The sequence below is a fragment of the Quercus robur genome, chromosome 4 (genome assembly GCF_932294415.1).
Source record: "Quercus robur chromosome 4, dhQueRobu3.1, whole genome shotgun sequence".
NCBI lineage: Eukaryota > Viridiplantae > Streptophyta > Magnoliopsida > Fagales > Fagaceae > Quercus > Quercus robur.
This window is the reverse complement of record NC_065537.1, coordinates 23,090,156-23,117,747: the sequence shown is the minus strand read 5'-3', so window position 1 is coordinate 23,117,747 and position 27,592 is coordinate 23,090,156. Positions and strand designations below refer to the sequence as shown.

The window sequence follows — 27,592 nt, the reverse complement described above, 5'->3', positions numbered from 1 at the left end:
ACAAGTTAATCTTGAACATATAAAGGTATGACATGAATAAACTTAAACAGACATGCAAAACAAACGAAAAACCATATCATGATATAGAAAGAAAGGAATTCATAAACTAACTACTTACTTGCATGAATGATCAAACAAAATGGGGAATTACTTTAGAAATTAGAGAGAATGGATCTCTCTTAGATCTAAAGAATTGGCACTTAACAAAAAATAAAATCTTAAAGTAAAACTTCTAGAGTTTCTTTGCTGTTAAGGGGAAGAGGGGTGCTGAATTTTGGATTTTCTCCTCTATTTATAGAGGTATATTTGCTTAAAAAATAATCTAAAGTTGTTTTGAAAGTTAGCAGACATGACTTGAACCCGAACGTAAATGAGCCAATATTGCAATTTGTGCCAATTGGCATTGTTGAAGTTCTAATTGGCACTTTTAGCAGTTTCATCCAACTTTCAGTTTTTTACATGTTTTGGACTCCGTTTAGGTGTTTTTTTGAGTTCAAAATTGTACTTAGACGTGTCCTTGACTTGTATTAATGATAAAATTCACCTTAACTTGATAATTAAATCTTTAAAATGATTATTTTAGAGATAATTACTTTAAAAACTTAATTATCATTCCAATTTTATCATTATCAGATTACTTCTTTTTTTCCCATGCAACTAATACAATTTTAACAAAATAAACCACCAATCACAGAAATTCATTTAATGAATTTTAATTGTTAACCAATCAAAATTAACTTCAATTAATCATGTGTGATCAATTCCACCCAAATGAATGCATGTAGATCATTAAAACTTGATCTAGCGATATCTTTTGATCCAACCGTCTAATTTGGCAACTATACGTATTGTTGTGATCATTAGAATCTCAAGATCATTTTTATGTTAAGTGATGAATGACTTAATAATGCCTAATATACAACCATGATTTTTGGGCACTTAGGATGATTATTTGGTCATCTCTCAAGGCTAAATTATGGATGCAAAATTGAGCATCTGCAACATTGTACTTTAATTAAAGAACAATTTAATATTCAGTTGTTTAGACTTTCACATGGTATTAGAGCCACTACTTTGACTTTCAAGGTTATTCACTTTGACTGTTCTCTTCACCTTTCGCTGCCCTCATCTTCATCAGTGAAGCCCCTTCATCTCTGTTATAAATGAGCCACGCTATTGCAACTCAAACCCATTGCCACCCATAGTTATAGCCTGATCTCAATATAAAATGCAAAACCACATACAAGGTTTTGTAGATCAGACAATCAAAAAAAAAAAAAAAAATGTTCACATAGAGATCGGTTTTTTTATAATTGAAACCGATGCACACCACCTAGGGTCAGTTTTTCGACCTATAGCGGTGTGGCTTTTTGCAGTGCGGTTTAGTCGGTTTGAAATATTAAAAAAAAAAAAACTATTTTTTTCATGATAAAAAAATTGGGCTATCAAGCCCAATATCAATATATCAACCTGTTCAAGAAAATTGTGCCAAATAATGTAATTTTCATTTCATAATGATCCTAAATTTGAAGCTTGTGCAAAATTTCACATAATGATCACATAATGATCCAAAATTTCTAAACTGTATTTTTCATTTCAAACCTATGCAAAACCTGTGCAATAAATATGTTCACATAATGATCCAAATCTTTTCATTTCATTCACCATGCAAAAATATTTTGAAATTGCCTCAATAAGAGTTCAACTCCCAAAATACTATCATGTAGCATATAATATCATTAGTGCCTTTGTGTGTATCAGTGTCAATAACAATAAGCGTTAATATATCTACTTAATAACGTATTACAGAACCATTTGTCATTGGCCACAAATGCTAAAAGAAAGATACACAAATTAAATTAGCATTTAGGCAAAGGAATGCTAATTGCTTGTATCCCCAATAATAATCCCACCCATGAATACCTAAATAACTATCATTAGTGAAAAGTTCACTACCAATAACATGTACAGATATAATTAGCATATAGGCAAAAGAATGCTAATTCTTGTAAGTCCTTTGTCCAATAAGTTTGTGTACTATGCATCATTCTAGAACTCCTACAAAATACTAAACAAAACAAAATAAATATGTGTTAATAACAATAAAACGTTTATGAACAATAGAATATTTATAATTAGCACAAACGAATGAGAATAGCAAGTATACTTATATAATACTAACTACTAACTAATTCCAAGCAAAGAGTAGCACATCACTCATCATCATTCAACACAACAGTGCTTGGATCCCCCTCCATAGGCATTGGGCAAACCGATGCAATTTCTATAATCCCATTCAAAATAAAATGATTCGTAAGCATTGAGCAAATAAGTAAACAATTGATATATACAACAAACAAAATGAACATATATGTACTAGTGTCAATCTCAAAACCATCCATATCCTCCACATTATCCATGCACTCTTGAAGCTTTATTGGTATTTTTTTTCTTTGCATCCTTCAACCAATTTTGGGTGCAAATAAGGGCTTCAACTGTATTAGGAGATAGTGAACTATGAAACGAATCCAAAACACGCCCCCTACTAAAAGCAGACTCTGATGCAACTGTAGTGACAGGAATAGCCAACACATCACGAGCAATTTGGGAAAGGACTTGATATCTAGAAGAATTCATTTTCCTCCACATCAAGATGTCAAAATCTTCCACATTAGGGTCCTCAGAAGATTCCAAAAAATACCTATCCAACTCAGATTTGCTTTTCACACTGTTCTCGTCCGTCAAGTGTTGCTTAAACTTAATGTTATAACTTTTAATGTGATCAGACAATGAAGCATTGCCAACACTTGGCCTGGAGTCCCTAGACAATGAAGCACCACTACCACTAGAACTTGAATCTCCATTTTGACCCACTCTCTTCACATACAACCTCTTCAATGCATCCCGAACCTTAGAGCTCATCGCATCCCCCTTGTCCTTTCCATACCACTCCCTAATTCAAAACTTTACATACTTCAATTTATACCTTGGGTCAAGAACAATAGCAACAAAAAGTATCAAATTGATATTATCCATACTTCCCCAATACTTATCATATTTTTTTTTTATTATCTCTACCGTCACACTCCTCAAAAGTAGATTCCCATCAACATTACACAACTGTTGCAATTGATCTTCAATGCTAATTAGCTCATGGAAGTATATATTAGAAGTGACAAACAAGGACCCAGAAAATCTAAGTGTCACCTCGTAAAATATGCCTAGAAATTTCACAAAGGTCTTGACGTTTTCCTAATCAAGATAGTTAGGAGGACCAATGAGCTTTTTCCTATTTCTATCTGCTTCACAAAAATAAAGTTTGTAATACCCATCTTCCTCTTCCAACCTATCAAATGCTTTCACAAATTTCTAAACAAAATCTAACATGAGATAAGTGGAATTGCACCTTGTTGGCACATCAAGGGACAACAAACATTGGGTTTTGATTTTCTCATTTTCAACACATTCTTGAAATTGCTCAAACCTTGCGGGAGAGGCTCTCATATATTGCACCGCATTCCGAACTTTGGCAATTGATTCATGAATAAACTTCAACCCACTTTGCACAATCAAATTCAAGATATGCGCACAACAATGTATATGCATGAACTTACCACCCAATATGCTACTATTTCTTTCTTTTGTTTTCTTCTTCACATAATCAATTGCCACCTCATTAGAACTAGCATTGTCCGTGGTAATTGTAAACAACTGGTCTATACCCCACTTCAACAAACATGACTCATCCGCTCTACCTATGGTGTCCTCTTTGTGATTAGCTATAGAGCAAAAGTTCAAGATTTTCTTTTGGTGAGTCCAATCCCCATCAATGAAGTGTGTGGTGACTAGTATTAAGGCTGAATATTACACTCTTGCAAACACCACAATGTTTCTGTGGATGCGTTGTTTACTACAAGCTTTTGGAATTGGCTACTCTACTATCACTTTAATCTACTATGACGATCAAATTTCTATTCAAATTACTCATAGTTAGGGGTGGCAAATGGGCGGACTGGGTCATAAATGAGTTAAGTCATAAATAGGTTGGGTGTGTAATTACCCATTTATCCATTTATGAACCATTTATATATAAATTAATTATTCATTATCAACCCAACCCATTTAATTAGTAACCCACCTATTTAACCCAATATGACTCAAATACCTCTAAAACAATGTATATGCATGAACTTACCACCCAATATGCTACTATTTCTTTCTTTTGTTTTCTTCTTCACATAATCAATTGCCACCTCATTAGAACTAGCATTGTCCGTGGTGATTGTAAACAACTGGTCTATACCCCACTTCAACAAACATGACTCATCCGCTCTACCTATGGTGTCCTCTTTGTGATTAGCTATAGAGCAAAAGTTCAAGATTTTCTTTTGGTGAGTCCAATCCCCATCAATGAAGTGTGTGGTGACTAGTATTAAGGCTGAATATTACACTCTTGCAAACACCACAATGTTTCTGTGGATGCGTTGTTTACTACAAGCTTTTGGAATTGGCTGCTCTACTATCACTTTAATCTACTATGACGATCAAATTTCTATTCAAATTACTCATAGTTAGGGGTGGCAAATGGGCGGACTGGGTCATAAATGAGTTAAGTCATAAATAGGTTGGGTGTGTAATTACCCATTTATCCATTTATGAACCATTTATATATAAATTAATTATTCATTATCAACCCAACCCATTTAATTAGTAACCCACCTATTTAACCCAATATGACTCAAATACCTCTAAAACTACTTGAATACCCTCTTGACCTCCAAAATTACCAAAATACCCTTAAATACCTAAAGTGACGAAAATACCTCTACACTTCCAAAATTACCAATATACCCTTGGATATCCAAAATTATCAATATACACTTGCCAAAATCTCTAAAATGAGCAAAATATCCATGAAACCTCTAAAATAACCAAAATAACCCAGATATCTCTAAAATTACCAAATACGATCAAAAACCACTAAAATGACCAAAATATCTCCAAAATCTCCAAAATGAGCAAAATACCCATGAAATCTCTAAAATGACCAAAATACCCCCAATATCTCTAAAATCATCAAATATGCTTAAAAACCACTAAAATGACCAAAATACTTCCAAAATCTCTAAAATGAGCAAAATACCACCCAAAACCTCTAAAATGTCCAAAATATCCCCAAAATCCAAAAAATGACAAAAATACCCTTGAAACCTAAAAATGACCAAAATACCCCCAAACCAAAATAACCAAAATACTCCAAAACCTAAGAAAATGACCAAAATACCCCCCAAAACCAAAAAATGACAAAAATACCCCCAAAATCCAAAAAATGACCAAAATATCCCGAAACTAAAAAATTATCGAAATACCCCTAAACCCAAAAAATTACCAAACCCCCTCCCCCCAAAACCCACAAAATGACCAAAATACCCCCAAAGCCTAAAAAATTACCGAAATACCCCAAAATCTAAAAATTACCAAAATACTTTTGAAACCTAGAAATTTACTGAAATAACCAAAAAATATAAAAATTATTGAAATACCCCTAAAACCTAAAAGATGACAGAAATGCCCTCGTAACCTAAAAAATGACTGAAATACCCTAAGAATCTAAAAAATGATCAAAATAACCCCGAAACCAAAAAAATTACCGAAATTCCCTTGAAACTTGAAAAATTACCGAAATCCCCTTGAACCTATAAAATGACTAAAATACCCTTAGAACCTTTAATTTGTCGAAAATATCCTTGAAATAACCAAAATACCCCAAACCTCTATTTTGGTAATTTTAGATGTTTCAGGTGCATTTTGGTCATCTTACGTGTTTAGGTGTATTTTGGTCATAATTTAGGTTTCAGGAGTTTTTATTGATAATTTTTTTAAGGTTTTGGGGTTATTTTTGTAATTTTTCAAGTTTTGGGGTATTTTGATCATTTTTTTTTTATTTCAGGGTATTTTGCTAATTTTTTAGGTTTCGAGGGTATTTCAGTCATTTTATAGGTTTCGGAGGTATTTTGATCATTTTTTAGGTTTAGACGGTATTTTGATAATTTTTTAGGTTTAGGGTGTATTTTGGTAATTTTTAGGTTCAAGGGTATTTCGGTCATTTTCTTAGGTTTTGGGGTTATTTTGATCATTTTTTAGGTTTTAGGGTATTTTGGTAATTTTTTAGGTTTCGGGGGTATTTTAGTCATTTTTTAGGTTTCGGAGATATTTTAGTAATTTTTTAGGTTTTGGGGATATTTTGGTAATTTTTTAGGTTTTGAGTGTATTTTGTTAATTTTTAGGTTTCGGGGGTAATTCAGTCATTTTTTGGGTTTGGGGGGTATTTTGGTAATTTTTAGGTTTCAGGGGTATTTTGGTCATTTTTTGGGGTTTGGGGGTACTTTGGTCATGTTAAGGTTTTGAGGGTATTTTGGTCATTTTAACGTTTCGAAGGTGTTTTGGTTACTTGAGCTTGGCATAGAAATCATCAAACACCTCATCATTATCCATCCTTATTTCTTCAAAACTTGTGGTAAGCCTTTGAAGCTTGGAATCTTTCACAGCCTTGGTTCCTTAATATGTGTTTTGAAGGATTGTCCATGCTTCATTTGCAATCTCAGTGGATGAGATCTTCTTAAACTCCTCGTTAGTCACAGCACTAAACAAGGCATTCAATGCCCTATTGTTGAAGTTTGTAGCTTTGATTATGTTATCATCCCAAGATGCGGGTGGATCAGTAGGTTTGGTCCATCCAAGCCATCCACACTTTTTCATCTAAAGACTGCAAAAAAGCTCTCATGCATAGCTTCTAGCATGCATAGTTAGTCATCAAATAAATGAGGTATAATTAGAGATTGTCCATGATCTATAACAACAGGGGTCAATAGATCACACAACAAATATTAAAACCTAATTAGAATGTGCTCGCTTTGATACCACTTGTTGGTTTAAGAAGAAAGATTGACCCCGATTAATTAATTCGATTACACAAGTTGATTAGTTGGGTCAAATTACATGCAAATCATGGAGGTATCAACAAATCACCAAATAAACTAAATGCAGTGGAAATTAAATTGAGATGGTGATTTGTTGACAAATGGGGAAAGCCTTTCTCGCAAGGCAAAAACTCCATTGGGTGAATTTAAGGTCACAACTTCCAAGAATCCACTAATCAATAATCAAGCGGTTACAAGTATAAGGAATCTTACCACTACCTTGGTTTATCTCAATATACCAACCTACAGTACTCCAATACGCAATTGGACTTGATCTTATAGCAACCTTATTTCCTTTGTTGCACAAATCTTCAATTTGTGACTAACTCCTTTGTAGAGATCTTAGTACGTGACAAACTCCATTAACTTGAATGGTTGTTGTTGGCTGCAAAGTTCTTCACTTCATCGACAATGATGATTAAGAAGCACTTGGTTATAAAACGCTATGACGTGCAAACACAACTGTTTCACACAGAGAATATATGCTCTTATGTCTCTATTTTTGTGTATGATGACTCTTAAAATAAGCCTTTTATATGACTTGGGTTGTAAGAAAAGAAAGCCAAATCAAACAAGTCATCATAGGCCAAATTTCAGATTTGGAAATTCTAAAATTGTAATTTTCGATAGATCGAGCTTGTGTTGGGCTTCTCCGTTAATCCTCGATAGCGGCATCTAACAACCTTGTGTCAAGACTTAATGAATCAGCTTTTCTTCACTTGTTTCTTAGATTATCCTTCATTTCTTTAATAAAACCACTTGATATGCATGAACAACATACTTCTTGATACATTAAACCCAATTTAGATCTACCAATTACAAGTAAAATGTGTTTCATTAAAGGATTAGTCAATTGCATTGAAAATATGACCCTAACAAGACTCATCCTTAATACATACTGAGGTAGAGGTAGAGTAAGCTATATATAAATTTTTCTTTCCCTTCACAACAATTTTTAGACCTTTATTCAAGAGTACCTTTGTCATTTTAAACTTGGACCTATTATAATTAGGGCATTCAGCACGAATGTGTCCATAACCTAAGCACTTATAGCCTAGATTTGTACTTGTCTAAGATAATAAGGGTCAATGATCAAACTCAGGAAATCAATCCCTAACTGATCATATGTATGATACCTATTTACCTACTGTGCCAATTATGTGAACACAAGTTTAACAATTTAATCGCAACCACAACCACAACAAATACCAAATCTATATAGGAAGGGAAGAAATAATAGATGACTCGTAGATTTGGTAACAAAGTGAAAAAGCAGTGGAGACGCACCCCAAATAAGGAAATCTATTATATTAAGAAAAGTTGCAAGTTCAAGGCACTACAAGAAGCAGGTGAACTTATAGAAAGTCAATCGAATGGCAGTCAAAATCTTGGCAGAACGTCTTCTTTGAGCTGCATTTTTACACTTTAATATTGAGCACTGAATAAAACATTACAAACTTAATATATAATTATTACTGTTATGGAATTTGTCAATCTAAAACTTTACAATTTCCCCATCACTTCTCCAACAACCCCAGCTCCCCACTCCTTTTTTCTTTGTGCTTTTTTATTGCTCCATTTCTAATTTCTTCTTATCTTCTGTTTCTAAATCCCAAAACACTATCTTGACAACTTCTTTTTGATCTCCTAGAGCTCTCAATTATCGTTTTAGTTTTTGATGGCAAGTTGGACTATGGTGTTGGTTGTGAGCTTCCTCTCCATCCATTTTCAGTTTGTTTTTTTCTTTTAAATCTTCCAAATTACAAGTTCATTTTAATCAGGTGAGGGAAATGCCTTAAAGTCTCTCGCTGCCAAATCATATTTAAAATTTTATTAGTATGAAATATAAGGATAAGCTAGAGCAAGCTATAATGGTGCGGTACAATAGATTTTTCAATTAAATTAAACTTCGGTATAATATCATTATGGTATTTTAGGCATCTTCTCATAACCAGTTTGGTATGTGAGAATGAAATACTTATTTGTTGTATTTTCAGTTGATGAGGAAGAAACTCCTGAGGCTTGGAGCGTTCGAATGAAAACATATTTGATGACTATAGATCTTTGGGACATTGTTGAAGCAACCACTGAGCCTCCTGCGCCAGAAGATGAAATTGCGTTTAATGCTTGGAGAAAGAAGAATGCCATGGCTTTATATTTGATTGAGGAATCTTCCTCGAAATTCTTCGATGCTTACTCCAATACTGAGAGTAATTTTGCTTTCAATAATTTTGATTCCACTGATCACAGAGCGGCCAAAATTTATTGGGAACTATTGGAAGAAAAGCTGTCCAAGGAAACAGGTAGCTATCTCTCTTTTGTCTCTCAAAATTATGCACACTCAACATTCGAAAATAAGTGGTCTTGTTCGATTGGTCTTCTATCTATTCGACCTATATATCAAACTCACAATGTTTTAAAAAATTTATTATTAAGAAAATCTTTTTTATTTGATTTAGTCAAGTTAATGGTTGGATTCTAATTGACAATGGAAAAATTATATAAATAGAGGACATTAATTAACGGGGGAGTGTTAATTAGTAATTACACACACTTTCACACATGGACGTACACACAAGCACAAAACAACTAAAGTCAAGTTGGAAATCATGTCTTCCATAAATATTTGACAAAAATATATATATTTATTTGTAATTTATATTTAATTTAATAAGTATTAATAATAGAAGGTCAAAAAGATAATATGTATAAAAATTAACACTGAACCTAAAGAGTAACAACTCCCCCTTTAAAGAGTAACAACTCACCCTATGAACAACATAGATTTTAAAAATAGCTTTCTCCCTGTAAAAATAGGAAAAACAAAATACGTTTGGGAAAAACAGTTTTCGGGAAAATTTAGGAGGTAGGGAAAACTAAAAAGGCACAAACCTGACTTAAAAAAAATTAAGTTAAGGATACACATGAACACAAATATTCTCTCTCTTTCAATATAAGTAAACTTGACACTATGTGACCCATAACAGATGCATGCAAACATTTCAGGCTCAATCAGTTAAGACTACAATATAGATCTCAAAGATATAAAAATTTAGCATGCTAAGTGTTTTAGAGAAAATATTTGCACATGTATTATCAACCATATTTCAAAAAAATATTTTCTCCAATTCACACAAAAAATAACATATACTAAAATGTACAAAACTCAAAAATTATTCAATCAATTTTTAAATCAAGTTGAGTACCCAATTTAGCAAAGTGTATGTGTGATATGTGTGAAAATAGTGAGAGATATGATTGCAAAAATGCAAGATGGATAAAGAAAACAATGCAATGCATGTCCTAATCTATATGTGCAATGCATGAAAAGACTGATCAGTTAAAAACTTAAAAACTGAAAATTTTCCAGTTTTGATCGGTTGAACGTTGATCAAGTATCGATCAAGAGAGGTAGAGAGTTTTGAACACAAAAGCTCACATTTTCAATCAGTTGAGGGAGATCTTCGATCGGTCAAATTAGTTAAAAATTTCAAAACTTTAAAATTTGGAAATTTTATGCAAAAACATTTGTAAAACAGTTTTTATGATATGAGATGCATGTTAATGATTCCATATGATTTCCAAAAACTTTCCCTTAAAAAAAATTATCAAGCTTCAAAAAGAATTTCCTTCACACAATTTTTACCTCACAACCCCAAAAAGTATTAAATATTTCAAGAAGCACAATTTTGGATGAACACAAAAATTAACACACAATCACATGTACAGAGTTTAACAAAGATTTGTTTGTGGTGTGTGCAACTAATATGTGTATGAGTTACCCAAAAGGTGATATGTAGATGGAAAATAGTGCTCATCAATGCTAAACAAGGTACACAGTCATGAAATGCGAATTTCATAAGCCAACCTCAATTACACACTTGGTGATGTGTAATACAAAACAAATATTTTTGAATTTTCAAATTTTCATTATGAACAAAAACAAAAAGCACACATTATGCTAAATGAACAAATGCAGAAGTAATGCATGAACAGTGCTCAACTAAGCTATAGAGGGTACACAAACAAGAAATATCAATTTCTTAATTAACCCATGAGTACATGTACAAACTAGTACTTACTCATACAAAATAGTATTTATCTCAAAATAGTCATGCACTTAGTTATGCAACACGCTATTTAAGTTTCTCTACAAAATCAAGTATCTCCTAAATTAAGAGAGAGATATCATAATTCATGTAATCCTCAAGAAAACAAGACAATATATATATATATATATATATATATTTGTCTTTTTGAAAATTGTCAATATTTTTGGGAATTATTTTTTTTTAAACAAAACAACCTAAAACATAAATAAAAACATGTCCACAAATAATAATTGAAAGAATTATATCAAGGATAAATAAACAACACTCACCTTAGCAAGTCTTTTCTCACACATATAGCACACATCTTTGGCTTTGTAGGTGAAAAACCTTGAGAAACAGAGTGTATTTGAGGGATTACAACTTTCTTTTGAGAGAGACTAAAATCTTGCAATTTCTTTTCACAAGCCAACAAGCTTAAATTTTTCAATAGCATTTGAATCAATTTATCAAGACTTATGGTAGGAGAAATATCATCACATATCCTAGACTGAAACACAAAATGTTTAAATTTCAATTTATGATAGTTAGGACGATTGTGACCATGGACACCACAAAAGTGATAGACAGAAACAAATTTAGGAACATAAGTATTCCTAGTGGGGTTTCTGGTCATAGGCTTTGGTTCTCGCCTCAACAAAGAACAATTTGGTCTAATATGACCAATAACACCACATAGATGACAGGTAGACATAGGTTTAAAAACTTCAGCTTTTACATCAGAACTTTTACCTTTGTCTAACCTAGCAAAATAAGCTTCTTTTTTTTTTTTTTTTTTTTTTTCATGATTCCTCTTGAAAGGAGGAATATATATTTTGTCAGCTTTAGGCTTGAGAGAAACAGAAACAAATCTATCATCAACAATAGGCTTAGTAGTTGTCAAATTTTCAAGTTTAGCTTTAGACTCAGCTAACTTTTGTTCCAAGCTTTTCATCTACTCATCTTGAGAGGAGAGTTGATTTCTCAAAAATTCATTTTTTTTATTAGATTCATCTAATCTCACAATCAATTCCTCTTTTTTGAAGATTAGCTAATTTTAACTCTTCTCTGAATTTTTTAGCAATTTTCATAGATTTAGTTAATTCCCTACGGAGAGTTTCACAAGCATCAACAAGATCAACAAAAACAATAGTGTCCTTTTTATTCAAATCATCACAAATATGAGCAAACAGATACTTAAAATTATCCATGACAGCAGGGATTAAGGTTCTCATTCAAGACATTAATCCAATCAAAGTGAACTCGCTCTAATACCACTTGTTTGTTCTTTTAAAGCCCAAACAAAAGGGACCATTGTACACATTGATGAAGAAAAAGCTAGAAGAGGACGAGAAGAAAGAAGAAATAGAAGGTACCTTTCTAAGTTGAGTTCCATTTATTTGGTTTTTAATAAAAAATTTAAAATTTTGAAAGATCTATTGACTTATTTCTTTACATTAAAAAAGAAAAGGCAGAAGTTAACACTTTGATTAGCTTCATTTATCTGATTGTTTAGTAAAAGATTACATGTGTATATTTATTGACTTGTTTTTTATTTATTTTTTATTTTTTTATTTATGTATGGTTATTTCTAATGTTTTTGGGATGTGATACCGACCGTAGAGTTATTATTCAATGTGATGGAAGTTATGTATGAACTAGTAAAAATTACCAAAACAATAATTAAACAATATAAAACATTTGTTATCATGTGATATTGCCAAAGGTTCGAATGGATTTGATATCTTAATTGACCTATCACTTATAATCAGAAAAATAATATAAAAATAATAGGGGAATGGTTTTAAACCGGGCAGTCCAAATTAAACCATATGTTTTTGAAAAGTAACAAATTAAACCTTGAACTTGTCAAAAATAACAAATTAAATCTTAGAGTAAAAATTGATAATAGTTTATTAAAAAAATATTTATGTAAGGAAGGAAGTTTATTTAAACATTATCTATGAACAATAAAAGAAAGAGAGAAAGAAAAGGATGACTGAATTTTGGGGGGTGGGGTTGGACAGAGAGGGCTTCAAAAAAAAAAAAAAAAAAAAAAAAAAAAAAGAATTTTGGGGGGAGAGAGAGAAGACTTGCATTTGTACACAATTTTTTTTTTTTTTTTTGGTGGGGGGGGGGGGGGGGTTTGTTTGGTTAATGAGAAAGAGATTTGGGAGAAATATATGTTTTTGTAAATTTTTATTTTTAAGAGGGAAAATTTATTTTACTTAGGTTTGGTGGGAAATGTATGTTAGATATTAATTTCAAGTTTGTATTTTGTCGGTTCTTTTATTTTTTTTTTATGATGTGATTTATTGGTAATTTTTTATTGGATTTCGATTTTTTTTGAAGTTTGATTGTTGTTCTTTGAATTGGGTTTATTCAGTTTGATAAACTGGTGAGTTTCATGTGTAAAGATTGAATTTTTGTTTTTGTTCTCTCCCAAGTATGCTGATTGAATAAGAGCTCCTATTTTTTATTTGTATTATTTTGTTATTGGCATGTAGTACGTTTTAATTGTTTGTTTATGTATTTACCAAATTTAAGAGGAAAACGAAAAGGGGAAGGGAGAGGTTGACAGTCTCTCTCATAAAATGTCATATATGAGTAAAGAAAAAAAATTAGTGAAGAAAAAACCATTTCATATGTGAGTAAAGTAAATAAGAAAAACACATTATTAAAGAAAAATAATAATAACTCATCATTCAAAAATCAGAAAATTGAGTGATTGAAACAAAAATTAAAAACAAATCCAAATAAACCAAACAGCCGTGGAACCCACCAGTTTTAAGTTATGGGTGATGAAAACAGAGTGATGCGTGATGGAAAACACTAAATCCAAATAGTCTCTTAGTTACTATTGGCATATGCGCAATTTTTATTGATAAAGTGCAATGGATTACAAGGTGTTTTTTTATGATGCAGAGCTGCTGCTCATGCACAATGCTAGATAGGTGTTTTCTGATCTGCATAAAGCAGTACAATAGCACTTATTTATACTTGAAAGAGCCTTCTAGACTTCTAGATACAAATAATTGACTTAGGAACACCAACAGTTTATCACCCTGGAATACTAACAATCATCATCTAGAAATTCTTTTATTAAAATTACAAATTAATTTCTAATAGTTACATGCCTAAAGAACCAATACAAATATTGGCCTAGAAAAGGGACAACGTTTCAAACTCTCTTCTAACCACAACAGAAGTTATTGATGGCTTGTATTAAGAAGGTACACAACCTTCGTCACAAATCCCAGTGTTCAATTGCATTAAGGCTTGAAGTCTCTCATCTCCATGAACTTCGATGTACAATAGGTTGAGTGTGGTTCACTCAACACAAAACTAAAATGCTCCTACATGTAGGTCGATTCTTGACTGTTATCTAAAAGATGGGTTGTAATTCAAAATTAAATTAAAATCAAATCAAACCTTATGAAAAGCCCAAACCTACTTATTAGCTTACATAGTGTGACCCAGGCCTAACCCTTTGACATTAAATTTTTCCCACATTCTCCAAAATATGAATTGACATCATAAAATAGGATACACATTTTGAAAGACTCTCTCTACAATCTTTTTGATAAGACTCTTATTATTAAGTGCCACATCAATATGATAAACAATAATTCCTTCAATTTATTTTTTGTTGTAATTTCTAATGTAGAAAACTCTTGAAACTAACAAATTATATGCCCAGTTGTCCACCCTCTTTCAAGGAATGTAAAAGATAATTCTACACTTTAATTAGCTAAAATAATTAAATAATTGTAAAATTCATTTAGGCTATATATATATATATATATATTCATATTCTTAATTATGTATGTTCATAATAATCTTGGTTCTTTTTATTTTCTTCCTCTTACTCATATGTATATTATAATTGAACATAGGATGAGTGTTATAGAGCCATGAAGAGTAGTTAGAAATTATTTCAAAATAAAAATATAAAACATCGACTAAACCATGATTAAACCATTATCAATATCATCCATATGATCTAACTATAGAGCCAAATAACTTAACCATCACAATATAAGAAATTTACATTAGAAACCCCATTGAAAAACCGTATCAAAATCCACGATCAAATCCGAGATTCAAGCCCATATCAGAATTTCCATTAAAAGTCCAGATCTGATTTGCAAGGAAGACTTGGGCAAAGATTGAATCGTTAGCATGATTTAACGCCAAAAGCGATAAGCCGATAACATGCCACTGCTCGGATCCCCAGACCATTGCCTATAGCCGTACCCAGTGGATTTCTTTGGTCTGTGGCTTGCTATGAGAGAGAGAATCAGAGAGGAGAGAGTTGAAGCAGAAAATAATATATATAAAAAAAACACCCTCTCCTTTTCTCAGCCTCTCCATCCAATCAACATCGAAACTCCTCCTTTGTTTTGTGTGCTCCTCGGTCTTCTATTTCTTTGTTTCTTCTTTACCTCAAGTTTGTTTCTCTCTCTGTGACCGCTTCTCTTTATCTTTCTCTTCTTCTCACAAAAACCAGAGCAAGCCCCTCTATTTCTATTGTTTTTAACTTTGTTTGGTTTCTTTTTGTTAAGTATGCTGTGTGCATACAAGTATTTGACATGCTAAATTCATTTGATGGCACAATTGAACTTTAATTCAAATTTTGTAGAGTACCACTGTAGCAATCTGCTAAACATGAAAACAAGTGCATCAATTGAAACATTTAGAAAGTGATTGGTACATGCACTTAAAAACTAAAAATTATTGTTTAAAAATATGTGTGGAAATACATATAGATGAAAAAATGTGGAAATATATGTAATGTTTAAAAATTAAAAATTGTTGTTTAAAAAGATGTACCAAACACCCCCTTAATGTTTCATATTGAAGATAAGAATTTTTTAGATTAGAATCCTAATGTGCAATCGAAGAGAAAGAAACAAAGAATTTTTTAAATCTTTTTACAAAAGTTACGTTTGCAAAACATTCATATCTAATAAACAAATATTAAATAAATGGTTTTCCCACATATCAAATGGGTTAACAACTAGTTTATATGAAAATATGACCCGTAGGTATAGTCATTACTCATTACTCATTCAAGCGAAGAAGTACAAGACACTCCGTATTTTATTTTATGTTCGATTAACTTCATTACTGATGCCATGTATCTATTCTTTTCCATTTCAAACCTTAAATAAATAAAATAGTATAACGGTGTGCGATTAGTGGAGCTATAGTGCTTCTATTAAGCAAATTGAATTTTGTGTTGCGCTGTTTATTTGATTTACTTGCGGGAAAATGAAAGTGAAGAAAAAAGAGCTCTTTGTTTCAGTCTATGGATATCGTTTTTGAAGTGACGACTTTGTTTTTCATAATTCTTAGATTATCTCGGTTGTTCAATTAAAATGCTGACTTATTTTCCCCTTCTTTTACCCATTAGGACATATGTGTAATTGTGTAGAAAGTGTGTATTTATATATTTTCTATAATATATATATATATAAATATATATATATATATATTTTATTCATCATGAAAAAGTAAGAAGTTGCAAATTATTAAATTTTACGTTAGTTAGCAGTCTGAACTCTGAGGCAGCTTAAGGAAGTCGATCAAGACTAAAGAAACTATCAATTATTATTATTATTTTTTTTTATGAGCGACTCAAGAAGCTATCATTGATATATCCTTGTATTAATGCTCTGGTATATATTACTCCTAACAGCAAACGGATATATTGACAGATTAATCATGGAACGCTCGTGTCACCGGACAGGTGCTGGTATTGACCGGCTTGACGGAGACAATTATTTGGATTGGAGTTTTCAAGTGAAAACGTATTTGATGGCTCAAGATCTCTGGCACATTGTGGAAGTAACTGACGAATCTACAAATGCAGAATATGATCCATGTTGGACCAAGCAGAATGCCATGACTTTACATGTGATCCATGTTCACTGCGAGCCCCGCTTTTGTTCCTTGATTAGGCTGATTACTTCGGCCAAATTTGCTTGGGATACTTTGGCAGCAATATTCAAACTCCCCAAAAGTAGTTACATAGGTATGTATCTATCTCTTAAATCCACATCCTCAAACATTTTTAACGTTAGATAGTTTTTTTTAATTTTTTAATTTATTTATTTATTAATTTATTATTATTATATAAATTAAAGGAGTAATAGTATTATAAAAGAGAATGAAAGACAAACAACTTCAAAACACGCCATCATAGCTGTTACTCAGAGCATTGGTATCAGTTTAGTTAAATTTTCTCCTTATTTTAGGATAAGAACTTAATTTTCTTATATTAGCTAACTTTCTTTCTTTTCTTTTTTAGAGATCAACTATAGCAAAGCCCCATTTTAGGATAGAAATAGGTAATCTGATGTGAGTAGGTTTTTGATTGGTTTTGGTTACCTCTATATATATTCACCCTGATAGGTAACCTACTACAAACGCTTTTAGTGGATAGCACTTGGCAGAGCATCTGTAGCAGATGTTCCAAAAATTATGTCATTTTATCACATCAAATGCCTACTTTATTATTTTACCGCATTATTTTACAACATCCCATTTATCAGATGTTTTATAATTCAATTCTATACATTAAAATAATATTTACTACACATTAAAATAATATTTACTACTCATCAACACAATAAACAAACAACAAACAATATACCATATCTCTTCCGTACCGTGGCAAATTTGCCACGGTACTGTTCAATGTTGCAAAAAAAAAAAACAATATACCACATCTACTAAATGGGCTAAAATTGGGTTTGGTGTGGGATATGTGCCAAATATTTAGCATTTGGCACATATCCCACATCTAGTGTGGGTGCTCTAGTTAGCACACCTTGGCCAGCCAAGGGTCTAACCAACCAAACCAAACCAATTGTAGTTATCAACCAATTGCAAACGACAAAACTTCAACTATGTAATATATACACGCCAACCAACCATACAAATAATCTTTAATTTTATTTTTTTTGGATTTTTTTTTCGCATCTGCTTAGTGCCCTCCTGAGTTTAGGATAATAGCTATGCCTCATCAACTCCCTTACTTATAGGTCAGGACCTGGCACGTAGGATGTTACTATAATAACACACAAAGGAAGCCACTTTTGTTGCCCCTTCCAACCCTTTTTGGGTTTGGCAATGTCTTATCACGAATATTACTACCAAATACGACCGATGATTTTTAATAAAAAAATATTTTCACTGGAATTTACTTTGTTTTTGTTATTGTTTTTGTTTTTGTTTTTTTTTTTTTTTTTTTTTTTTTTTTTTTTGGGTGAGAAAATTCTACAATGTTCAACTTAACTTTGAATTAGTTGTGGCTTTTTAAGGACCTTATTGGCTCTTTTCGAGTTCCTTATTCATTTAACTTATGGGTTATAAAGTTGATTTATGGATATGAAATTGTAAGAATATATTTTCTTTAGTAAAGGTTTCAATTGTTTTGTCAATGTTGGATGTGGACTAAAAAGATTATATTTATTATCATTTTTAGAATGTAGACCAAACCGGCTTAGGCCCAATGCAATTAATTTAGGGTTTCTTGTACATCACACATATCCTATTTATATAAATAGACAACACATTTTTGAGAGATGGGCTCTCAAAAAAAAAAAAAAAAAAACAGAGATGGTATTGGCATCTCCTTTTTGGAGTATTGTGGAATCACCACTTATTTTTTAATGAAAAATAAGAAAACTATAAAAATACAAGATTACATATTGAATAAGATTTCATTGATTGAAATATATATACAATTTGGTAGAGTAAAGTATTACATCACTTTGGTCCTAAATACAATCTAGGTAAAAAAAAAATACAAAGCTTTGGTCCTAAAACAATCCACCAAAAAGATGATAACACAGTACTCTTGTTGAGTCCTAAATAATATTATCAACAATATTAGCAATCCAAAATAACAACCACACACAAGAATACAAAATTTACATGGAAACCCCTTTCTCCTTGAAAGGAAAAATCTTGAGACAAACTTCGAATAATTTCACTATTATCAAATCAATTACAAAAATACTTATGTATGCCTCACGGCTAAAGAAAAAAATCTCTTATTTTTCTTTGCTCTCACACACAAATTATCTTTCTCAAAGGCAGCAGTACTTTGCTCTCTCCTTTTTATTTTCTGCTCCATGCACAGCTCTCTTTCTTGGCTGTCTTTTTTCTCTAAACGGCTTCCTCTTGGCTGCTCTTTCGATTCACTTGTGTACTCTTTTTTTTTTTTTTTTTTTTCTTCACTATATGGCAATCTGTTGCTTTTTCTTATGCGGCACACAAAACCTAATGAACCTTATTTATATAAAATTCTGCCGCCTCACACTCCTAGGAACATATGGATTCCTAAATCAGCTTATATAAAAGACTTTTTATAGAAATAGAATTCTATTAGTTTCCAACAAACTCATTATACGGGCTATTATAAAATTGTGGGCTGGATTTAATGGGTGCCGTGCACCTAACAACTCTATGAACCAAAACCTAAGGTTCAGGGACTAAGTTATAGAATGGGAAGAAGTTAGGTACCCATTCTTCACGGAAAAATTCCGGTCTTATAAACACTAAATGATCAATCATGTACCCGGCCATTAAACATACAATGAGATGATTTTGAATGCAACATGTGTTTGAGTGATAATTCTAAGATTAAGTTAGGAAATAGACTTTATGAAACCATTCTTTTTTACGACAAGAGGTTTTGGAAAAAATATTCTAGATCTATATTTTAGATTAGAAAGAAAACAATAGATTAAAGAGAATATTTCAGATCTATTTTGTTAGTAAAAATAATAGGTTTGGGAGAAAAATTGAAAATCTGTATTTTATTAGAAAGAAAACAGTATGTTTGAGAGAAAAATTCCAGTTTTGTATTTTATTAGAAAGAATACAGTAGGTTTGAGAGAAAAATTCCACATCTGTTTTTTATTAGAATGAAAACAATATATTTGTAGAGAAAACTACAAATATGTTTTTTATGAACAGAAAACAAAAGATTTGAAAAAAGAAACTATAGATTCATAAAGAAAATCTTGAAAATTCATCTTAGATCTATCTAATGCATGAATCATGTGGTTATCATATGAACAAGTTAATCTTGAACATATAAAGGTATGACATGAATAAACTTAAACAGACATGCAAAACAAACTAAAAACCATATCATGATATAGAAAGAAAGGAATTCATAAACTAACTACTTACTTGCATGAATGATCAAACAAAATGGGGAATTACTTTAGAAATTAGAGAGAATGGATCTCTCTGAGATCTAAAGAATTGGCACTTAACAAAAAATAAAATCTTAAAGTAAAGCTTCTAGAGTTTCTTTGCCGTTAGGAGAAGAGGGGTGCTGAATTTTGGATTTTCTCCTCTATTTATAGAGGTATATTTGCTTAAAAAATAATCTAAAGTTGTTTTGAAAGTTAGCAGACATGACCTGGACCGGAACGTATATGAGCCAATTTTGCAATTTGTGCCAATTGGCATTGTTGAAGTTCTAATTGGCACTTTTAGCAGTTCCGTCCAACTTTCAGTTTTTTACATGTTTTGGACTCCGTTTAGGTGTTTTTTTGAGTTCAAAATTGTACTTAGACGTGTCCTTGACTTGTATTAATGATTCATCTTAACTCAATAATTAAATCTTTAAAATGATTATTTTAGAGATAATTACTTTAAAAACTTAATTATCATTCCAATTTTATCATTATCAGATTACTTCTTTTTTTCCCATGCAACTAATACAATTTTAACAAAATAAACCACCAATCACAGAAATTCATTTAATGAATTTTAATTGTTAACCAATCAAAATTAACTTAAATTAATCATGTGTGATCAATTCCACCCAAATGAATGCATGTAGATCGTTAAAACTTGATCTAGTGATATCTTTTGATCCAACCGTCTAGTTTGGCAACTAAACGTATTGTTGTGATCGTTAGAATCTCAAGATCATTTTTATGTTAAGTGATGAATGACTTAATAATGCCCAATATACAACCATGATTTTTGGACACTTAGGATGATTATTTGGTCATCTCTCAAGGCTAAATTATGGATGCAAAATTGAGCATTTACAACATTGTACTTTAATTAAACAACAATTTAATATACAGTTGTTTAGACTTTCACATGGTATTAGAGCCACTACTTTGACTTTCAAGGTTATTCACTTTGACTGTTCTCTTCACCTTTCGCTGCCCTCATCTTCATCGGTGAAGCCCCTTCATCTCTTTGATAAATGAGCCACGCTATTACAACTCGAACCCACTACCACTCATAGTTATAGCCTGATCTCAACATATATCGCAAAACCACATATGTGGTTTTGTAGACCAGACAATCACGAAAAAAAAAAAAGAAACCCACACCTGATACATCAATATCCAGGGGTGCGCGCAGTTCGGTAAGGGCGGTTTTTTTATAAATTTATTATCGAACCAATAGAGATCGGTTTTTTCATAATTGAAATCGATGCACACCACCTAGGGTCAGTTTTCCGACTTATAGCGGTTTTTGGTTTAGTTGGTTTGAAATATTAAAAAAAAAAAAACACTATTTTTTTAATAATAAAAAAAATTGGGCTTTCAAGCCCATTATCAATATATCAACTTGTTCAAGAAACTTGTGCCAAATAATGTATTTTTCATTTCATAATGATCCTAAATTTGAAGCCTGTGCAAAATTTCACATAATGATCAAAAATTTCTAAACTGTATTTTTCATTTCAAACCTGTGCAAAACCTGTGCAAAAAATATGTTCACATAATGATCCAAATTTTTTCAATTCATTCACCATGCAAAAATATTTTGAAATTGCCTCAATAAGAGTTCAACTCCCAAAATACTATCATGTAGCATATAATATCATTAGTTTCACTTTGTGTATCAGTGTCAATAACAATAAGCGTTAATGTATTTACTTAATAACTTATTACAGAATCATTTGTCATCGTCCACAAATGCTAAAAGAAAGATATACAAATTAAATTAATATTTAGGCAAAAGAATGCTAATTGCTTGTATCCCCAATAATAATCTCACCCATGAATACCTAAATGACTATCATTAGTGAAAAGTCCACTACCAATAACATGTACAGATATAATTAGCATATAGGCAAAAGAATGCTAATTCTTGTAAGTCCTTTGTCCAATAAGTTTTTGTACTATGTATCATTCTAGAACTCCTACAAAATACTAAACAAAACAAAATAAATATGTGTTAATAACAATCAAACATTTATGAACAATAGAATATTTATAATTAACACAAACGAATGAGAATAGCAAGTATACTTATATAATACTAACTACTAACTAATTCCAAGTAAAGAGTAGCACATCACTCATCATCATCCAACACAACGGTGCTTGGATCCTCCTCCATAGGCATTGGGCAAGCCGATGCAATTTCTACAATCCCATTCAAAATAAAATGATTCGTAAGCATTAAGCAAATAAATAAACAATTGATATACACAACAAACAAAATGAACATATATTTACCAGTGTCAATCTCAAAACCATCCATATCCTCCACATTATCCATGCACTCTTGAAGCTTTATTGGTCTTTTTTTATTTTTTATTTTTTGCATCCTTCAACCATCAACCAATTTTGGGTACAAATAAGGGCTTCAACTGTATTAGGAGATAGTGAACTATGAAACGAATCCAAAACACAACCCCCCCTCCCGGTACTTAAAGCAGACTCAGATGTAACTGTAGAGACAGGAATAGCCAACACATCCTGAGCAATTTGGTAAAGGACTTGATATCTAGAAGAATTCATTTTCCTCCACACCAAGATGTCAAAATCTTCCACATCAGGGTCCTTAGAAGATTCCAACAAATACCTATCCAACTCAGATTTGCTTTCCACACTGTTCTCGTCCGTCAATTGTTGCTTAAACTTATTATTATAACTTTTAATGTGATCAGACAATGAAGCATTGCCAACACTTGGCCTGGAGTCCCTAGACAATGAAGCACCACTACCAGTAGAACTCAAAGCTCCATTTTGACCCACTCTCTTCACATACAACCTCTTCAATGCATCCCGAACCTTAGAGCTCATCGCATCCCCCTTATCCTTTCCACACCACTCCCTAAATCAAAACTTTACATACTTCAATCTATACCTTGGGTCAAGAACAACAACAACAAAAAGCATCAAATTGATATTATCCATACTTCCCTAATACTTATCATATATATATATATATATATATATATTTTTTTTTTTTTATCTCTACCGCCAACTCTTCAAAAGTGGATCCCTATCAACATTACACAATTGTTGCAATTGATCTTCAATGCTAATTAGCTCATGGAAGTATACATTAGAAGTGAAAAACAAAGACCCAGAAAATATGAGTGTCGCCTCATAAAATATGCCTAGAAATTTTACAAAGGTCTTGATGTTTTCCCAATCAAGATAGTTAGGAGGACCAATGGGCTTTTTCCCATTCCCATCCGCTTCACAAAAATAAAGTTTGTAATATCCATCCTCCTCTTCTAACCTATCAAATGCTTTCACAAATTTCTAAACACAATCTAACATAAGATAAGTGGAATTCCACCTTGTTGGCACATCAAGGGACAATAAACATTTGGCTTTGATTTTCTCATTTTCAACACATTCTTGAAATTTCTCAAACCTTGCGAGAGAGGCTCTCACATATTGCACCGCATTCCGAACTTTGGCAATTGATTCATGAATGAACTTCAACTCACTTTGTACAATCAAATTCAAGATATGCGCACAACAACGCATATGCATGAACTCATCACCCAATATGCTACTATCTCTTTCTTTTATTTTCTTCTTCACATAATCAATTGCCACCTCATTAGAACTAGCATTGTCCACGGTGATTGTAAACAACCAGTCTATACCCCACTTCAACAAACATGACTCAATCGCTCTATCTATGGTGTCCCCTTTGTGATTAGCTATAGGGCAAAAGTTCAAGATTTTCTTTTGGTAAGTCCAATCCCCATCAATGAAGTGTGTGGTGACTAGTATTGAGGCTGAGTATTACACTCTTGCAAACACCACAATGTTTCTGTGGATGCGTTGTTTACTATAAGCTTTTGGAATTGGCTGCTCTACTACCACTTTAATCTACTATGACGATCAAATTGCTATTCAGATTACTCATAGTTAGGGGTGGCAAATGGGTGAGTTGGGTCATAAATAAGTTAAGTCATAAATAGGTCGGGTGTATAATTACCCATTTATCCATTTATGAACCATTTATATATAAATTAATTATTCATTACCAACCTAACCCATTTAATTAGTAACCCACCCATTTAACCCAATATGATTCAAATACCTCTAAAACTACTTGAATACCCTCTTGACCTCCAAAATTACCAAAATACCCTTAAATACCTAAAATGACGAAAATACCTCTACACTTCCAAAATTACCAATATACCCTTGGACATCCAAAATTATAAATATACCCTTGCCAAAATCTCTAAAATGAGCAAAATATCCATGAAACCTCTAAAATAACCAAAATAACCCCGATATCTCTAAAATTACCAAATATGCTCAAAAACCACTAAAATGACCAAAATATCTCCAAAATCTCCTAAATGAGCAAAATACCCATGAAACATCTAAAATGACCGAAATACTTCCAATATCTCTAAAATCACCAAATATGCTTAAAAACTACTAAATGAAAAAAATACCTCCAAAATCTCTAAAATGAGTAAAATACCCCCCAAAACCTCTAAAATGTCAAAAATATCCCCAAAATCTAAAAAATGACAAAAATACCCTTGAAACCTAAAAATGACCAAAATACCCCCCCAAACGCAAAAAATAACCAAAATATCCCCAAAACCTAAAAAAATGACGAAAATACCCCCCAAAACCCAAAAATGACGAAAATACCCCCAAAATCCAAAAAATGACCAAAATAATCCAAAAAATGACCAAAATATCCCGAAACCTAAAAATTATCGAAATACCCCTAAAACCCAAAAAATTACCAAACGCCCCCCCCCCCCCCCCCCCACAAACCCACAAAACGACCAAAATACTCCCAAAGCCTAAAAGATTACCGAAATACCCCAAAACCTAAAAATTACCAAAATACTTTTGAAACATAGAAATTTACTAAAATAACCAAAAAATCTAAATTTTTTTGAAATACCCCTAAAACCTAAAAGATGACAGAAATGCCCTCGTAACCTAAAAAATGATTGAAATACCCTTAGAATCTAAAAAATGATCAAAATAACCCCGAAACCAAAAAAATTACCGAAATTCCCTCGAAACCTAAAAAATTACCGAAATCCCCTCGAAACCTACAAAATGAGTAAAATACCCTTAGAACCTTTAATTTGTCAAAAATATGCTTGAAATATCCAAAATACCCCAAACCTCTATTTTGGTAATTTTAGATGTTTCAGGTGTATTTTGGTCATCTTACATGTTTAGGTCTATTTTGGTCATAATTTAGGTTTCAGGAGTTTTTATCTATCATTTTTTTTTAGGTTTTGGGGTTATTTTTGTAATTTTTTAGGTTTTGGGGTATTTTGATCATTTTTTTTTGATTTCAGGGTATTTTGCTAATCTTTTAGGTTTCGGGACTATTTCAGTCATTTTATAGGTTTCGGAGGTATTTTGATCATTTTTTAGGTTTAGACGGTATTTTGGTAATTTTTTAGGTTTAGGGTGTATTTTGGTAATTTTTAGATTCAAGGGTATTTCGGTCATTTTTTTAGGTTTTGGGGTTATTTTGATCATTTTTTAGGTGTCAAGGTATTTTTGTAATTTTTTAGGTTTCGGGGGTATTTTAGTCATTTTCTAGGTTTCGAAGATATTTTAGTCATTTTTTAGGTTTTGGGGGTATTTTGGTAATTTTTTAGGTTTTGAGTGTCTTTTGGTAATTTTTAGGTTTCAGAGGTATTTTGGTCATTTTTTGGGGTTTGGGGGTACTTTGGTCATGTTAAGATTTTGAGTGTATTTTGGTCATTTTAACGTTTCGAGGGTATTTTGGTTACTTGAACTTGGCATAGAAATCATCAAACACCTCATCATTATCCATTCGTATTTCTTCAAAACTTGTGGTAAGCCTTTGAAGCTTGGAATCTTTTACAGCCTTGGTACCTTAATATGTGTTTTGAAGGATTGTCCATGCTTCATTTGCACTCTTAGTGGATGAGATCTTCTTAAACTCCTTGTTAGTCACAGCACTAAACAAGGCATTCAATGCCCTATTGTTGAAGTTTGTAGCTTTGATTATGTCATCATCCCAAGATGCGGGTGGATCAGTAGGTTTGGTCCATCCAAGCCATCCACACTTTTTCATCTAAAGACTGCAAAAAAGCTCTCATGCATAGCTTCTAGCATGCATGGTTAGTCATCAAATAAATAAGGTATAATTAGAGATTGTCCACGATCCATAACAACAGGGGTTAATGGATCACACAACAAAGATTAAAACCTAATTAGAATGTGCCCGCTTTGATACCACTTGTTGGTTTAAGAAGATAGATCGACCCTGATTAATTAATTCAATTATACAAGTTGATTAGTTGGGTCAAATTACATGCAAATCGTGGAGGCATTAACAAGTCACCAAATAAACTAAATGCAGTGGAAATTAAATTGACATAGTGATTTGTTGACAAATGGGGAAAGCCTTTCTCGCAAGGCAAAAACCCCATTGGGTGAATTGAAGGTCACCAGTTCTAAAAATCCACTAATCAATAATCAAGCGGTTACAAGTATAAGGAATCTTACCACTACCTTGGTTTATCTCAATATACCAACCTACAGTACTCCAATACCCAATTGGATTTGATCTTGTAGCAACCTTATTTTTTTTGTTGCACAAATCTCCGATTTGTGACTAACTCCTTTGCAGAGATCTTAGTACGTGACAAACTCCAGCAACTTGAATGGTTGTTGTTGGCTGCAAAGTTCTTCACTTCATCGACAATGATGATTAAGAAGTACTTGGTTACAAAACCTTATGACGTACAAACACAACTGTTTCACACAGAGAATATATGCTCTTATGTCTCTATTTCAGTGTATGATGACTCTTAAAATAAGCCTTTTATATGACTAGGATTGTGAGAAAAGAAACCCAAATTAAACAAGTCATCATAGGCCAAATTTCAGATTTGGAAATTTTAAAATCATAATTTTCGATAGATCGAGCTTGTGTTGGGCTTCTCCGTTAATCCTCGATAGTAGCATCTAACAAGCTTGTGTCAAGACTTAATGAATCAGCTTTTCTTCACTTGTTTCTTAGATTATCCTTCATTTCTTTAATAAAACCACTTGATATGCATAAACAACATACTTCTTGATACATTAAACCCAATTTAGATCTACCAATTACAAGTAAAATGTGTTTTATTAAAGGTTTAGTCAATTGCATAGAAAATATGACCCTAACAAGACTCATCCTTAATACATATTGAGGTAGAGGTAGAGTAAGCTATATATAAATTTTTCTTTCCCTTCACAACAATTTTTA

General features: G+C 32.0%; 1 protein-coding gene across 5 annotated transcripts in view; it reads left to right on the top strand.

Annotated features, from left to right (window-relative positions):
- Positions 1-27,592, top strand: part of LOC126720895 (uncharacterized) — an 80,245-nt gene that overhangs the window by 6,488 nt on the left and 46,165 nt on the right. For all 5 annotated transcript variants that reach the window (XM_050423745.1, XM_050423746.1, XM_050423744.1 and 2 more), the window contains exons 3-5: positions 8,978-9,283; positions 12,365-12,440; positions 16,789-17,105. In XM_050423745.1, the coding sequence (XP_050279702.1) occupies positions 8,978-9,283; positions 12,365-12,440; positions 16,789-17,105 (699 nt within the window). The remainder of the gene's footprint in view (positions 1-8,977; positions 9,284-12,364; positions 12,441-16,788; positions 17,106-27,592) is intronic.